At 51.2% G+C, this 16,283-nt stretch overlaps 1 protein-coding gene across 2 annotated transcripts in view; it reads left to right on the forward strand.

Moving 5' to 3' along the window:
- The window catches only part of NTN1 (netrin 1), a 186,754-nt gene that overhangs the window by 121,518 nt on the left and 48,953 nt on the right, over positions 1–16,283 (forward strand). For both annotated transcript variants that reach the window (XM_039847341.1, XM_039847340.1), the window contains exons 4-5: positions 9,563–9,712; positions 12,996–13,049. In XM_039847341.1, coding sequence (XP_039703275.1) covers positions 9,563–9,712; positions 12,996–13,049 — 204 coding nt within the window. The remainder of the gene's footprint in view (positions 1–9,562; positions 9,713–12,995; positions 13,050–16,283) is intronic.

Consider the following 16,283-nt stretch of genomic DNA (forward strand, 5'->3'; position numbering starts at 1 on the left):
ATGCAGTCCCCCATTTGGGAAGTTTCATAGCAACAAATTTGTTGGGTTCTTTCTCCCCTCCCCTAGCTTAGAACCAACCCCAGGCTGGCAGGGCTACTGCATACAAAGGGCTGTAATAAACATGCCCAGGGAACAGGCGGCTGCACTCTCCCCCTATTCAGCGCAATTTCACAGCACTGAGAAGGCCTCATTATGGCATGGGCTGTTGTCCTATACAAAGTCAGTGAGATGAATTTCTCCCTTTTCTCTGCAGAATGGTTTGTGAATGATACTCCTCCTGGAATCTGTCAAAAGATAGGCGGTTTTGTTTACCATTTGTCTTCTTTATGGACTGGGGGGTGCTTTCTCTTTGGAGCCAGTAAAGAAGACATTGCCATTTAACCATTTCAGCCATGCCTCCATTTAAATTATATTAATTTATCATCTTCCCAAACCATCTGTGATGGATAAAGACATTCCAGGAGTCTCCCGTGAACTGAATTGCGATGAGAATTAAGAAATTAACCACCGCATCTAGCCTCCCTGCACAAAGGGCTTTCGTTCCACCTCACTGAGCAGCCTGTTCCTTTCACTCATTGCCCCGCTCCCCTCAAGTCTACGGTCAACGTGGCTGAATGCATGCTGCCAAGAAGGACCTGAGTCCTCAGAAGATGCAGGTGGTAATAGAACAGAGGGATGCAGTGGTCCTCACCATCTTGGCCACTGCACACTTGCTGCTCCCATCTCCCCCCTGTTTCTCCCAGCAGTTTTGTCAGGGGTTGAGGGGGAAGTGAGCTCCTCGGGCCACCTCCTGTGGCTCCCTGCCCACTATGTGTGGTTTTCCGTGTCTTTCTCACTCTTGATTCTTGTCCTTCACTGTAGGGCATCCTCAGTACAGCAGGATCTTGATTAACATCCCTTTATTCAGCATCATTTTGTAATGATGTTGATGAGATGTCATAGGTACTTATATCAATTAGTCCATGGTAAAATTGATTTTGTTATATGTTATTTTGCTTAAAGTCACAGAGGCTATCGACAGTGTCTGTGTCTTTGTCTTTAACTTGCGTGGAGATTCTCACCTATGGCTGTACTTTGGAGATTCGAAAATACTGACTCCTGGCTCCTGCCCCGAAAGATTCTGGTTTAATTCATGGGTCCAGGTGAGACCTGGGCACTGGGAACCTGGAAAGCTTCCCAGAGGAAATGTGTAGCCAAGGCTGAGAACCAGAGACGTGGGAGAATAAGAGATGAAGACAGTGAACTGTTCTTGTGTTGAGAGAGGTGGCCTGGGCCCCAGGGTTTATTTTTCTGAGGGGAGAGACTTATTATCAATGAATTGAAATCTTTTTTATGACTCTCCATGAAAATTGGGTGGAGTGGGTGTGTGTTTCAAATTTTTAAAAATGTATATCTTGCTAGGTAGGGCTGGAAGCTTAGCTAGTGCAGCCTGATGGTCCATTGTCCAGGTGGAAGCATGGGATGGGATGGACATCACTGCTAAGATTGTGTGTGTGTGTGTGTGTGTGTGTGTGTGTGTGTGTGTGTGTGTGTGTGTGTGTGTGGATCTGACCATTTAAGGGTTTGGTCATAGCACAGTTAAGAACCTGGGACACCTCTTCCTGTCTCAGGTAGTGTTCATGCAGCTCACAAAAACCTGAAAACCTCAGGAATGCCTTTCAGTTGGTTGGTCACTTGTCACATTTTCATTTTCTGTCATTTTCAGTGGGGGCAGGGAAAAGGGTTGGTCACCTTAGGCAGGGTACTCAGTGCAGCTCCCAGCTTAGCGGGCAGAGACCACAATTGAAGGAGTGTCTTCTATTAGGATGCAGTTAAGGCCAGCACTCCCAGGGAGAGAGGAAGTCAGAAGAGAGACAGTCCCCATGGAAGCTCAACTCCGACTGTGGCCTCTCTGGGTTGCATCCTTATCCCGTTCCCTGGGGAATGTGGAAGGGTGGGGGGTCGGAAATTCTGATCTCCAGATTTGGCTCTGGGTTCAAAGTCTGTAGAGCATGTGACCTCCGTAGACCTCAGTCTCCTAATCTGTGAATCATATTCAGATTTATAATCCGAGTCCTGTCCAGCTTTGATATTCTACATTCCACATGCTCTTTTTAAATATTCAAAATTTCATCAGTCCCTGAAACAACAGGATAGTGTCTTGTATCAGTGAAGTTTGTGTCTTGGGAACTTGGAAGAGCTGGCAGAAATCAGGTGCAGGTGGTTTTGTTCCAAGGTCTTTATAAACGCAGGGTTCCTGCTCTTGTGACTAAGCCCCCACAGTGCCCTGCTCTGAAATGGGATCTTCAGGCCCAGCCCTTTGTCTCATTCCCTTGGGCATCCTTGGCCACTTTCTTCACCTTCCTGGATGCCAGTTCCCTGTCTCTGAAGCCTACTCTCATCCCGGTTCTGCATGAACGTTCCGGGAGGGTCCTCAGGGGTCCCTGGTCCTGAGCAGAAAAGCCTCCTGATCCTGAGCTGCCCTGTTAATGGAGGGCATTTCACTTGGGAAAGAACTTTGCTACCAGGAGAGCAGCAGGTAGGCTCCAGCTAGCAGCCTTGGGATGAATAGCTTTTAAAAGCATGGGTGTGAGACCACAGTTCAAATTCCACCCCTGGGCAAATTATGTACTCTTAAGTGCCTCAGTCTTCTCATCTGAGGGGTCAATAATTGTTCCTCCTCCCTCCTAGGATTATGGTGTAGATTAAATGAGATGATGTAGAGGAGGTCCTTGGCACATGGCATTACCCCATACCTGTTAGCCGTTAGGATTACTTGTACAAGTAGAGGGAAGTGGAATAACCAGAAGGCCCTGCCGTTGCCCCCGGGGACGATCCCTCCTTTGGCTCTCCAGTCGCTTTCGTTCTTTCAGTGAGTGGTGGCGTATGGGAGAACCAGCCCCTCTCACATGAAGGGCTCAGCCCTGACGTGGACTTTGAGGCCAGTTCCCACAGGACCGGGCAGGGCCTTGGGGATCTGCCCTAATGCTGTCGTACACTCTCAATAAAGGATTTTACACGCTTTGGGAGCAAAAATGACAAACGAGTTGAACAGAGATGAGTGTCCAGCAGCTGCGTGTGGGGGCGGGGATGGGCTGTGTTGTATAAATGCGGTTCCGAAGGTGCCACTGAGAAAGATCCTGCCCTGAGCCTGTGCGTGCAGTCTCAGTCCCTCCCCCCAGCCCCGGCCCCCATCCGTAGGAGCTGTGCCTTTCGCCTCAGCTATAAATCAGGTGCAGGAAGACTATAGTTAACTAGATCACGGAGGGTCAAATAACCCAGTTTGGGATTACGGGGCTCCCCTCTCCTTCTACTTCCTGCTGTCTGCACCTTGAGCCGAAAGTGGCAGGGGAAAGGAGAGGTCACGCAATATGAAACATTTATTCTTTTGTGCCTGGTTAGCAACTGCCGGGAGAAGGAAAAGCATAGCTGCGGAGGAGGTTGACACAGACAGCTGAGACGAAGTTTGTGGATTATCTGTGGATTTAAATGATCCCCATTCCCTCATTAGCATGGAGAATTTAGGAGCAGGGAGTGTTCTGTAGTCAGGTTGCCAGTGATCTAGGATGTGAGGGGATCATGTTCCCTGCTTGCTCTGCCTTCATTCCTTCAGATTCAGAGGGTAAATCAGATGGCCTTTGCCATGTGGGGAGGGCGGCAGATTTGCCCCAGGTTTTTTCATTGATTCAGCAAGTATTTATTGAGCACCTGCTACGTGCAAGAACTGGGGTTACAGTGCTGACTGGAACAGACATGTTCCCTCAGAGCCTGCTTCCTGGAGGGAGGTTGATGATAAAGAAGAAAAAATAAGCATACGATTATTATAGATTGCGGCGAGTTACACGAAGGAAAAAACGGAATGGAAGGAGAGTGTAAGTAGGGGGAGCCTGTCTGCGAGGCAGCCAGGGTAGACCTGTCAGAAGACGGGATGTTTGAGACGAGACCTAGGGGGTGAGGAGTGAACACTTGTGGGGAGATCGAGGCAAGAGCAGCACCAGTGTCTGGAAGCAAGAAAGGGCTTGGTCAGAGGGCGGCGTGGGAAAGCAGGGTCAGCTCCTGTGAGGATTTGCCTTGACGCTGTTGCCTGCTCCTGCTTTCTCTGTGGATGGTACTCAGATACACAGCCCCGTCTTACTCAAAGTGGAGAGGGATGTTTCACCCTAACCCTGTGCCACAGACAGATATGGACCTTTGGCGTGATCTTGGAGTCCCAGGTGGCCTCAGGATTGGCTCTAGGGAGCAGCCACATTCACTGATAGCAACCTCCCGGGATTCAGGGCAAAGTGTTTTCTCTCCCTATGTACTTCTCTACACCTTGGAGGCCCCGTGAGTACTAGAAAGGGCGTTTTCCCATCAGACCTTGGCTGGGAACGGAGTGCCTCCATCACCTGGTGTTTGGGCTCTTTCTTCTCAAAGGACAGGAAGGACACTAGTCATATTGGATTAGGGCCCACCCTAATGACTTCATCTTAATTACCTCTTTAAAGGCTATCTTGAAATACAGTCACATTCTGAGGTACTGGGGTTAGGTCTTAAACATTTGATTTCGGGCGTTGGGGGTAGGGCGTAATTCAGCCCAGAACACGAGGTCTGCCCTGTCCTGCCTGGAGGTATCCAGGGAGGTCTGGGCACCAGGCCAGCCCCCCTCTCGTCCACAACCATATGCCCTGGGATCACTGCCATTTGTGGGTCCTGCCTGACACCAAGGGCCCCTGGAGCCAGGTCCTCAGGAAAAGTCACCAGACCTGATAGCCCAGGATAACTTTCCAAAAGCCACAGTGTGAGCTGCGGTGAGAGGGGGCACCCTCAGTTGTGCATTTCCTCCTGATGAAGGCTGTTGGGACATCAGGGATTCAGGACAGAGGGTGTCGGAGGGAAGAGAGGAAGGCAGCGGCTCGGGACCAGTAGCCTAGGATCTGGACTGTCTGCCTTCCAGGTCAGCTCTGCTGGGGCTCTCGGAAACCCTGAGTGTACTTCTCTCAACTGACAGAGAAACCGAACCTCAGTAAAGAGATCCCAGCATGACACCGTGGGCAGTGGCGTTGGGCAGGGTGATCAGTGGGTGTAGACGGAGGGTCTGATGTGTCTGGCAGCACGAGAGCACCTTCCTTCCACCCTTGGTCAGGACACTGCAATGAACTGCAGTGATGGGAGTCATGGTCTAAGGCTCAGGCTGACACCCTGGATCCTTGGCGCCCTGTAGACACCAAGCCTTAGGCTGTCAAGTTGGAAGTGACTTTTGTGGGAGTGCAGATCTCTGTCCTTACAGGTGAATCTCCTGAGGCTCAGAGCGAGCGAGTCACTAACCCAGGGTTACACAGCGTTACTGGCAGGACAGGCTCGAACCTGCGTCTCCTGGTGCCCATCTGCGTGCCCAGATCATCTGTCCCTGTCTCATGGCCCAGAGCAAGGACAGTCTGGCTTCTCTGTACCTGGAGACCCTCCAGCCCGCCTTGTTTGTGAGAAACCTAATCCTGCCACCTTCTCAGGACCTTGGGCTTCCGTCTGGTCTCACCTTCCTCTCAATGGAAAAACCATGGGATAGATCGTTTCCTGTGACCAGGTGTTGCCTGCTCTGTGCAAATGGGGTGACCTTTGTGGAAGGGATTGAATTCCGCTGAAAAAAGCGGCTGACTTCCAGGGAAATGGGAGTCACCCAACGAGCTTCCTGTGGTGGAAGATGTTCTGACCCAGACCAAGATCTCAGAATCAAGGAGGCTCTTTGTCTCCTCACCAGATGCCCTGCAAAGGAGAAGACCTCCACTCAACTGAATTCCACGTTCTCCCCAACGCAGCGCCGCCCTTCCCCCCACTGCGCACGTGTGTGTGGGGGGGGGTGGGGGGGCGTGGGGGGGTGGTGAGGTTTGAAGGAATACAGCAGAATCCCTTTGGTTTTCTCTCCCCGTGGGCCAAGGTCTGGGGCTTCCTTTGTAACTGGCGGGTGGATCGGACCCCCTTTCTTTGACACTGCTTATCAGATTCCTTTGTCCCAAACTGTAGAAGAATCCACTGTAGGGCGCTGTCATCTGTCACTTCTCTCCAAACCTTGATGTTCACCCTTCTTTGCATAGAGGGATAATTTGGGCTCTTCCTTATTCATGGGATTTTGGGGAAAGTCCTTATTTTGAGTGCAGTGTGAGTCTGTGAGGATTGTATTTGGTCATGCATAACAGAAAATGCACATAGCCTTTGTTTCAACAGGTTTAAGCATGCATTTCTCCTCGCAGAATGAGAAGTACAGACAAGGCGTCTAGAGAGGATGTGGGCCTCGGTGACACCCTCAGTGACTGGCCCTCTCATCCCCCATCCCCCAGATGGCCTCCCTCTGCCTGTGATTTTTCTTGCCAGCTCATGTTCTCCTCCTCTGCTTGGTAGTCCCAATTTCACAGGCTGGTGTGAAGACCAGAGGGGACAACTGTATGAGAATGTGGATGTGCTCAGGTGTTCACAGGCTTCTGGTGGTGGCGCTCTGTTGGAGGAATGCTCCGCCTCTGGTGATGGTCCCTCTGCCCTGGAGGTGACCTGACTAGGTCAAGGCCCCCCTTTCACCCTTTGGGACTCTGATGGCTTCTCATCCTGGAACAGTGATTTGTGTGGAAGCACATCAGCCTGCTGCTTCCGTTAAACCAGGTCAAGGGGCCAATTGGTCAGAGTCTTTGCAGAATCTTGGGAGAAATATTTGGAAACCAAGCAGTAAAATACCTCCTCATTTTATCAAAGGACGGGCTTATAGAAAGTGCCTGCTGCACAGAGCAGGCCCAGCACCCTGCCATCACCAAGGATGGCCCTCAGCACCAGCTGACCTCAGCTGGTGCCTGGCTCCTCACTGGTAGCACACCAGCCCGGGCAGCTGAGAGGTCCCCAGCTGTGAGAGGGACTCCCATTGCTCCCCCCATTCCTGCTCTGGGCCAGCTTCTGCCATGGTGAAGATGACCTGAATCAATAGTGGTGCCTGTGAGTGACTTGTGTCTGACTCTTTAGTGACTGAGCAACCTTTGGCGACTTCCTTCCAGTCAAGACCAAGGATCCTCATGGAGCACAGCTGTGTTCTATCAGCATCGAGGGGAGGACATCTTGGCTTGAATCTTAGCATTTCCAGCAAACTTGTGAATCAGGCCAGAGGATGTTAGCTGGCAGGAGCCTTAGGAGTCTATATCCAACTGGTGCCCACATCAGGGGCTCAGGATGGTGGGGTCCCGAGCTGTGGCCCTCTGCTTTCGTGTGGCCGACTTAGAGATGCTGCCCATGCTTGATCGCCCTTCCCATCACAGGGCTGGATTTAGGAGGCCAGAGGGAAAGGTCAGCGGTCTTCTCCAACCGTCTCCTTACATCATCATCTGTAGCTTGCATCAAGGCTGGGTCTTTTCTTACTGAATTAAAAAAGAGAAGAAGAAAAGAAAAACAAAAACAAAAACAAGGAATGAGCTCGAATTCAGGGTAGATTTAAGAAGACAAGTTCCGAACACAAGGATTCAGAAGGGCTTACTGCTGTCTACAGGGGCAAAACTGGAACAGCCCATTTTCCTCCTGTGGAGCCTGTGGTGTGAGGACCCCAGACACAGTCCACCAGGCTTCCTGCCTGGTGTCCCGGGCCTGTGTTGCCTGCCGTCTTCTAACCTGTCAGGGAGCATCCATGACCAGGACCCCTACACCAGGGTTTCTGGGAGCACTCATGTATCCAGACAACTTCAACAATTTCTTACATTCCTCTCCTTTCTGCTGTTCCCTGCTCCTTCCTTCCTCTTCCTAAGTCACCTCATCAGCCACTCGTGGGCCCACGCCTGGCTGGGAGAGGCCATATCCCAGCCATATCTTCATCCAGACTCCTGCCCTCACAATGAGCAGTGCTGGCTGGAGAAATTCTAATTTAGCTTTTTAGGAACAGCGCTCTCACTTCTTTTCTTGGATGCATTTTTTCCCATTTGAAGCAGAAACACAAAGCACCAATTGAAATTGCTGCAGGATGCACCCCCTCCCCGTCCCTGCAGGGAGGGGTGGGGGAGAGGGAGAGAGGCAGACCATTTGCCTCCTTCATCTCATTTCTCCTTCCCCACTCACACACTCTGAATCCACTTGCTGGATTCAGGGAGGCAGGAGTCAGCGGGGTATTCAGGTGTCCTGTGTCAGTTGGTGCAGCAGTTCTTGCCCAGGTACCACGGTTTTGGCGGGTATCTTGGTCAGCTCAGGCTGCTGTAACAGAAAAAACCACAGACTGGGGGGCTTAGACAACAAATATTTATTTCACTCAGTTCTGGAGGCTGAGAAGTCCAAGATCGAGATGCCTGCAGAGTCAGTGTCTGGCTTGCTTCCTGGTTTGCAGATAGCTGCCTTCTTGCTATGTGCTTGTGGAGCTCGGGCTCTCTCTCACCCTCTCTTTCTCTCTCCCCATCCCTCCCTCCCTCCCTTCCCCTTCTCCCTCCTTTTCCTCCCCGCTCTCTCTCCCTCTCTCTCTCCCTCTTATAAAGGCGAGAATCCCATCATGGGGGGCCCACTGTCATGACCTTATCTAAACCTAATTTCCTTCCAAGGGCCATACCTCCTAATGCCATCACACTGGGGGTTTAGTGCTCTTCACCGTATGAATTTGGGGGATACAAATATTCAGTCCATAGCAGTGGGGATATCCCCTCAATGTCTTCTGGCCATTCCATCACTAGGATTGAGTCCTTAGAACACTAAGGGAACTTCAGGGTGCAGTGTGACAGGGTGGGCAGCCCCAGCTCTCCAGCCCATTGTAAACCAAAAGGGGGGTGGTGTGAGGCCTGCTCTGCGGTGCAGTAACCACTGACTGGCCTGAGAATTGGGACCTCACTCCACTGCCCAGCTTGGCCACGCGCTTTCTGTAAGACCCTGGTGGTGATGGTGGTAGGGGCGGGGTTCCTTCACCTCCCCTCTTTGAACATTTCATCAGGTGTTTAAATGATCACTGTGACTCTTCTCAGTGCTACAGTTTATGGGTTTTGTGATCCAGGAGCCTGAGCCTTGGACTGTCTGGTTGCAAATGAGGGTGGGTGGGTAGAGCAGGTGCGGGGGGAGGGGGCAGCAGCCTGCAGGTGGGGGGTCTCACCTCCCTGGTGATTCCCCTGACCTGGAAAACCCTAGGGCTCCATCAGCCTCCAAGATCCGGCCCTTCCATCCAAAGGGTCAGTAAGCAAGCCTGGGGGCCAGGAGCTGGCAGGGGTGCAGCAGTGAGAACGCACAAACTTTCCCACGGAGAGAAGGTTCACCTCTCAATTCTAACTCCTCCATTTGTGATCAGACTTTGCATTCTCGAAAACATACATGAAGGTCGGCCTTCCTCTAGGCCTTTGGAAGGGCTCCCCCCGCTTCACTTCCTGCTGCCAAAACAGTCCTTTCAAGTCGGTCCACTCTGATTTGCATTTCCCCTTTCCAGGTAGGCAGGTGGCCAGTTATCAGAGCTTCTGGAATGTGTGTACGGGCTTGGCTGGGCCTGCTCCCCCATTTCTGCTCTTCCCCCTGGGGTGGGGTCCCTGGGGTGCCCCTGGGTGGGGAGGGCCCCTGAGGGTGGGTGTGCACTGGCCTCTTCCCACCTTCTGACCTTCCTTTTGTGTATCTTCCACAGCCTGTGATTGCCACCCCGTGGGTGCTGCTGGCAAAACCTGCAACCAAACCACCGGCCAGTGTCCCTGCAAGGATGGTGTGACGGGCATCACCTGCAACCGCTGTGCCAAAGGCTACCAGCAGAGCCGCTCTCCCATCGCCCCCTGCATAAGTACGTGCCAGGCACCCTCTTCCTTGAGGCTCCGGCTTGGGTGTGGGTGTTGGGGGGGCCCTTTCAGCTCACTGACATCCAGTGGGCATAGTGCTCACTGAGGCCCCTTGTGAGACACTCAAGCCTATGGGGTTCTTGCAGAAGCAGCCAGGGCCCAGCAGAGCCAGCCTGTTTGTCCTGACACAGAGTGAGTCTTCTGTTCCTGGGTGGACACAAGCCCCCCTGCTCAGCCCAGGTCCTGTTCCCATACGCCACCTTGAGCCTGGACCCGGGGGGGCCTGCACCAGGGGCTACCATTGCTGCTATGAGAATTCCAACTCCCACTGCCTCTGGAAGATTCAGAACAGAGGGACTGGTACCATCTGGCCTTTGAGGGAAGCTGGGCAGGGCTCCCTTGCCCTTATGAAGCGTGGGAGCATCCCCGAGGGTCCTGAAGGCCCCATCAGGCTAGCTGTTACCCCTAGATGCTAGAACTTGGGGAGGGGATGAGCAAGGTTGCAGGGTCACTCAGGGGCCTTGGCTCAGCCAGGCTTTACTATCTTACAACTGATAGGATCACATAGGTGTCATGAGGGGAGAATTAGTCTTGGGGGAAAGTCAAGCCTGGTTGAGAGCTGGCCCCGGCCTCAGCCTCATCGATTCCCTGTGCAAGACAGGTCTAAACCCAGCAGGTGGGTGGAAGAAGGTGCCGATCCCAGCTCATCAGGCAGACCTTGGGATACAGTCTGCTTCTCTAGAGCTGAGTTAGCACACCTAGCCTGGGAGGTCGGCCCACTGCCTTGTTTTATATGGCTTGATTTTTTTTTTTTTTTTTTTTTTTACCTCTTTAAAATGATTGAAATAAAAATTAAAAAATACCATTTCATGACATGTGAAAATGATATGAAAGTTCAGTGTCCATAAGTAAAGTTTTATGGGGACACAGCTGTGCCTGTTCGCATGCTGCTTATGGGTGCTTTTGAGTTCCAACAGCAGAATTGAGCAGTTACAACAGAGACCGTGTGACCTGCAGAGCCTGAAACATTTACTAGCCGGCCTTTGACAGGAGAAGTTGGCTGACCCTGCTTTAGGGTTTTAGTGTCCCTCAGCACTGGGAGGGCACTGGCTTTTCCAGTCAGTCCTGAGGGACTTGGAACAACCTTAGGCACAGCAAGAGGCTGGGAGTCCTCACCCCAGCACCCCCTTGAGGCCCTTGGAGCAGTCCCACCTACCTTACAAGGAATCCCCCCACACCTACACTGGCCTGAAACACACTATACCTCACCTGCCTGAGCTGGGTGTGGCCTTCACTCCCAGAACATATTGGGCTGCATCAGTTTCAGCAGCTCTTCTGACAAGTTTCTAAATCAGGAGACATGTCCGCAGGGGTCTAGTAACACAGATAACAAAAATCTCGGCTTTGGGAGATTGAGCTCTATGTCCATCCAGGGCAGAGCAAGGTGAAATGGTTTTGATGAAAACTTCTAATCGTCAGAGTCTAACAACGTGCAAAATTTTTTCTTTTCCATCTGTCCAAAAAGCTGCAAAGTGAACATTTTTAGCACACTGGGAAGAAATCAGGGCTGCCATCTGGGGTTATGAAAAAAGAGGGAGAAAAAACAGGGTCTCTCTTATAAAGGGAGTAAGGAGCTGTCAGGTTGCTCAAAAATGGCGGGAACCAACATTTCCATTGGCCTGGGGGAAAGACCTTGAAATGGAACTATGCTTCAGAATCAGAGACAGAGACCTGGGAAATGGAAGTTCTCGCTGCCCAACTTGCTCTGTACTTTCTTCGTCCTCTCGAAGGGCCGGCTGATGCTGGGCGCGAGTGTTCCCACCAACAACCTGAAGACCTGAGTCTCCATCCTGGGATTTCCGTGAGCTTTTCCTGAGGGCATCTGGCTACAGGCGCCACAGTGCTGAGGGACTTGTGCCCTGTTTCATCACAGCTCTGTAAGCCACATGCCCTCTGCATACACCCCTGTGCCAGGCCTAAGGCACTGCGGTTGGGCAGCCAATGCGGCTCCATGGCCACTGGCCTCAGCCCTGTTTGTGAACTTGCAGGATTAGACCAGACAATTCAGAGGTTCCCTCTGCAATGTTTCTGCTGGGACCAAGTAGCTCATCATGAAGGCTAAGAGAAGGCCTGATACAAGGTCCAGTTTCTTAATGAGCTGCTGTGACAGGGCCGAGAGCAAGATTTGCCTCCAAATTGACAGCTGGGTCCTCTGTCCATTCCTTTTGGGAGGTGCAAAGGCTGGCTTCTGTGGGTGTCTCTCAGATTTGCCCCTGGCCTAAGAGTGTTCCATCTTTATCCATCAAGGTTCCAGTCCAGGTGATCTAGAGTCTGAGGATCCAAGGGAGGTCTTACCCTCAGCAGTCAGATGGTGGTCAGAGTCAGTGGGGCTCGTGAAGGCCTCTGTGACCCCATTTTCATGTGGTCACTCATCAGGGGAGGCGAGCCCTTGCCCCTCATGGACTTTTGGTCCATGCTTAGCCTTCATTCAGAAAGAGGAAGCTGGAGCTGTGACATTTGGTCTTTCCAAGAGACTGGTTGAACCCTCACCTTTTGGGAGCACAGATTCAGAGCCAGGAGCTAGAAGGCACTCATTGCCATTCTAGATAGAAAAGGAGTGATCCCAATAAAGTAGATGCTTCTTCAGGCCCCTCGATCTTCTGTATTGTCAGTCTGTTCTGCCCACCGAGACAGTGCCTTAGCTTGTGAGATGCACCTGTGAGAATCTGAGCCAGGGGTGCAGACCCTCTCTGCACGTGTAAGACACCTCCCAGCCCCCTCACATGCCACACCTGCCATGAGCACTTTCCACACCAGTAGGTCAAGGTCAGAGGTGGGCAGGGCCCAGGCAGCCACATTGCGATGAGCAGGGGCCATAGGAAGGCCCCTCTCTACCGCCTCAGGCTGAGCCAAGCTGTGGATACACAGAGCCAAGCACACGCACCTGGCAGGCCCCCACTAGGGAGCAAGGCCAGCTCTTCGTGCTATCTGTCCCTCCTGCCTTCTCCCCACTCCGGTCCCTTCCTCAACAGCCAGGAGCATCTACGTCTCTGCCAGGTGAAAGGACAGCTTCCACAGAACAAGGGAGAATGCTGGGCCCCCATGCTGGCTTGGCTTTCTCCTCCCTGACTGTCCTGGTGGCGGAGGCGTTGAAGGGGTGGGCAGGAAGGCTGGGAGAGGTCTGTGCTGTGCTGATTCTTTTGTAAGGTCAAAAGTAACATCTTTTCTTTTTTTTTTAGTAACATCTTCTTACCTTGCTTTCTCTTCCTCCCATCCTGAACCTCACAGAAATCCCCGTGGCACCACCGACCACTGCGGCCAGCAGCGTGGAGGAGCCAGAAGGTAGGCCCTTCCCCTTCTTGCTCATGTCTTGCTTTTGCTGTGGTGTGGGGTGAGCAAGGGAGGGTGATTAGAGGAACCGGAATCCTCCGAACCACCATTGGGGTGCTGCTCAGTGTGAGTGATACCCCTGGGTTGAATTGAGAAGGATCGAGCCACAGGGCATTTTTCTGTGAGGCCCCCTTCCAAGAATAAAAGGGAAGGGGTTTATTACTGCCTGTGGGCTGCCTCTCTCCAAAGCCTGGGACCTCTGAAGCTGCGCTCCTCCTCCTTATCCACCAAGGGTGAGAAACCTCTGGCCAGCCCAATACCATCCAAGTCGAGGGGTGGGGATGGCGTGTAACTCCTTCCTGGGGCTACGAAGTAGGAAAAGGATGGGTGGCTGGGACGAAAAGGGCATTCTGGAGCACGAGAACGGAACAGGGGGCCATAAACAGACACTGGGTCAGAGAAGGGCCAGGAACTGGGACTGGAAGAGAATCACATCTTCACTGTCTCTCACTGAAATTGAGCATTTCCTCTGTTGCAAAGGTGGGCCACAACCACAGCAGGGCCAGCGGCAACTGTGACTTGGCCACCAGCAGAAATCACAGCTATTTTCACATCCCGTTAAGAGTCGGTGCAAATAACATGAAATATTGTTGATGCTTGCTATTTCTTCAAAAGTATGGAAGTCATCAGACCCCCTGCTAGATCCTGATTTATAATCATTAATAAAGAAGCACATACCTTATGTAACTACTATAAATACTGGTTTTCAAAAATGTTTGGATAAGTGTATTTCAGTATTATTAGCTTCCTTTGTAGTCGTATGTATTTTATTTTCATATTTAAAAACATTACTGTGAGAAAGGGTCCATGGGTGTTGCAAGTCCTTGGCACAAGAAAGGTTACACAGGGTTGGAAGCCTGGTTTCATAGGGTGCCACCTGGAGTGCAGGCCAGGCCTGTATCCTGGGGTCACACAGGGCTTTGTGTAGTGGTACTTGGAGTAGGAGTAGGAATGGGAAGCAGAAAAAGTGACAGTGGGGCCTCTCATAGCCATCAGTGCCAGCCCTGGGGACTTCTTTCCTCCTCTCCAAATAGGATTGTAGGGAGGTGTGGGGGAGGCTTGCATACCCATGCAGTTGCCGGAATATTTTAGAATAAAGACTGAATTTTTTTAGTATTGGCAGTATACTGCGAACTTGAGAGAAAACACATTTCGAACTTGCATATATACAGTCAACAAATAGCCCTTAAATAAGAAAGGACAGAAAAACATTTCAGGGAGTGCTGAGGCCACACTGGGGATATTCAAAGATGTTTTTGTCTTGGATTGTTAGGTAGTCTTCAGTCAACTTTGGTTGAGGTGCAGTGGACATTTAAAGGAGAAATAGTGATGAGAAGGGGCCAGAGGAAGAAGCATCACAGCAAGCACCTGGGAGGCAGGATGACAGAAGCCAACATGGGGGATGAGGAAGCTCTTTCTGTAAAAATAGAATTTAAAGAAACATTCCCAATTAGTTCAGCTCTAGGATAGAGCAGTTTTGAAATGAGAAGATAACTTCCATTTAATGGTGTCTTGACTCGTGCTGTTGCAGAAAAGATCCAAAATCAGACCGGCAAGAAACCAAGCAGCACACAGAGAGTTGGAGAGTTTATTATGCTGGCAGTCTCAGAGGAGCTAGGGCTCTGAAGATCTGGACCAGCTCAGTTGCAACATTCCTTATATAGACCCTTTTTGGCACAGGCTGATTGGTTAATTTGTCCTCAGACCTTTAAAAAGCAGTGCGAGTTGCTATGGTTGCAGGTAGTTACAGTGCATTACAAAAGGCGGGAGTTGCTATGGGTTACCTGCAGTTACAAAGTGTTACGAAGCGCGGCAGTTGCTGGGGGTACAAACAGTTACATTTGTTGCTTAGCTCAAACAAAAGGGAAGGTGAGTCTTTAGTCAATTTGGAGTACAGCCCAGGCAGCAAGCATATTTACAGAAGCAGAACAGAGAGCTGATTAGCCTTTTGAATGAAAATTCCTCTTCAGTGCTTCCACGATGTGACATCAGTCACATCAGAACTCACCTGGACAAGCTCTTTGGGCTGTGCACACAACTAATCCAAGGCCATGACGGATCTTCATCATCTCTTTTGACTCCCATTTTTCTAGTCTTTGCAGCTTGACTTTAGGTTTCTTGCAGTGTTTGTTCGTTTGTTTGTTTGTTTGTTTTTTCCCTTTCAAATCAGAAATGGGCAAATGGGAAAAAAAATAGAGGGAAAAAGTAAAACAACTCATGAGATTTCTGTACAGGCCACAAGAAACTGGTATAAAGCATGCAAACAGACAAAAGAGTCCTGAGCAAGTACTTGCAAACACTTGTAGCATCCTACTTTGAAAAGTCTTCCTTAGCAGTTCTTAGTTGATTAACTTCTCTGACTCTTGGTTTTGTTACTGTTTATTTCCTTTCTTCCTTCTGAACCTTTAAAAACATGTTTTAAATAGGAGCAAGCAGTAAATAAACACCCTCACAAAGTGCTTTGCTCGCAGAGGAACTAAGCGAGCAGGTGTGATGTTTGTAGCTTTGGCCAGGCCCTTTTGAAACTTCTCTGGTGGTCTGTGGATGCCCAGGATCTTTGCTGCTCGCACTGCAGAACTGGGGCCATGCCACCACAGAGAGGCTGGGCTTGCCTTGTCTCAGCAGGCGGGATGGTGTGGGCAGGAGGCCAGGGGCCCCCTGGGAAGTTGGGCCTGGGAGCTCGGTTCTTCCAAGCCTGTCGATTCTTGCAGTGTTTGAATAGGGAAGCCCTCTGTGCCAGGCTGCCTGAGAAAAGCTTATTTACTTTTGCCTGTGTAACAGAGGAGAATTAATAAACCGAGAATTTGTCCTGAAAGCTGATGGACATAACCTCACCCTGAACCCATCCCCTTGCAAGGCCAGCTCACTCAAGGAATGCTATCCACCTGCTGTCTGAGCTGGCTGGGACCCCATCATGGGGCGGGGAGGTGGGAGGTCTGGAGCCAGGGGCCCAGGAGGGGAATGGGCTGGAATGGAGATAGGGACCACCCACTCCAAACCCAGCTACTTCTGATTGTAGCGACCTCCACCCCTAGAGCTAATAGAGAGGGCCCCCCCATTTTCCCTTGGCCTCCATCAGCTCTGTGGTGGTTGTTGATTTGCATGTTGTTTGGGTTTATGGAGGCCTCTTGGGAGGAGCCCCGGTTTGTAGCCAGGCGATCTGGGGTTGATTCTCCACTGGCTGTG

Source organism: Pteropus medius, unplaced genomic scaffold (genome assembly GCF_902729225.1).
Source record: "Pteropus medius unplaced genomic scaffold, Ma_sr-lr_union100, whole genome shotgun sequence".
Lineage (NCBI taxonomy): Eukaryota > Metazoa > Chordata > Mammalia > Chiroptera > Pteropodidae > Pteropus > Pteropus medius.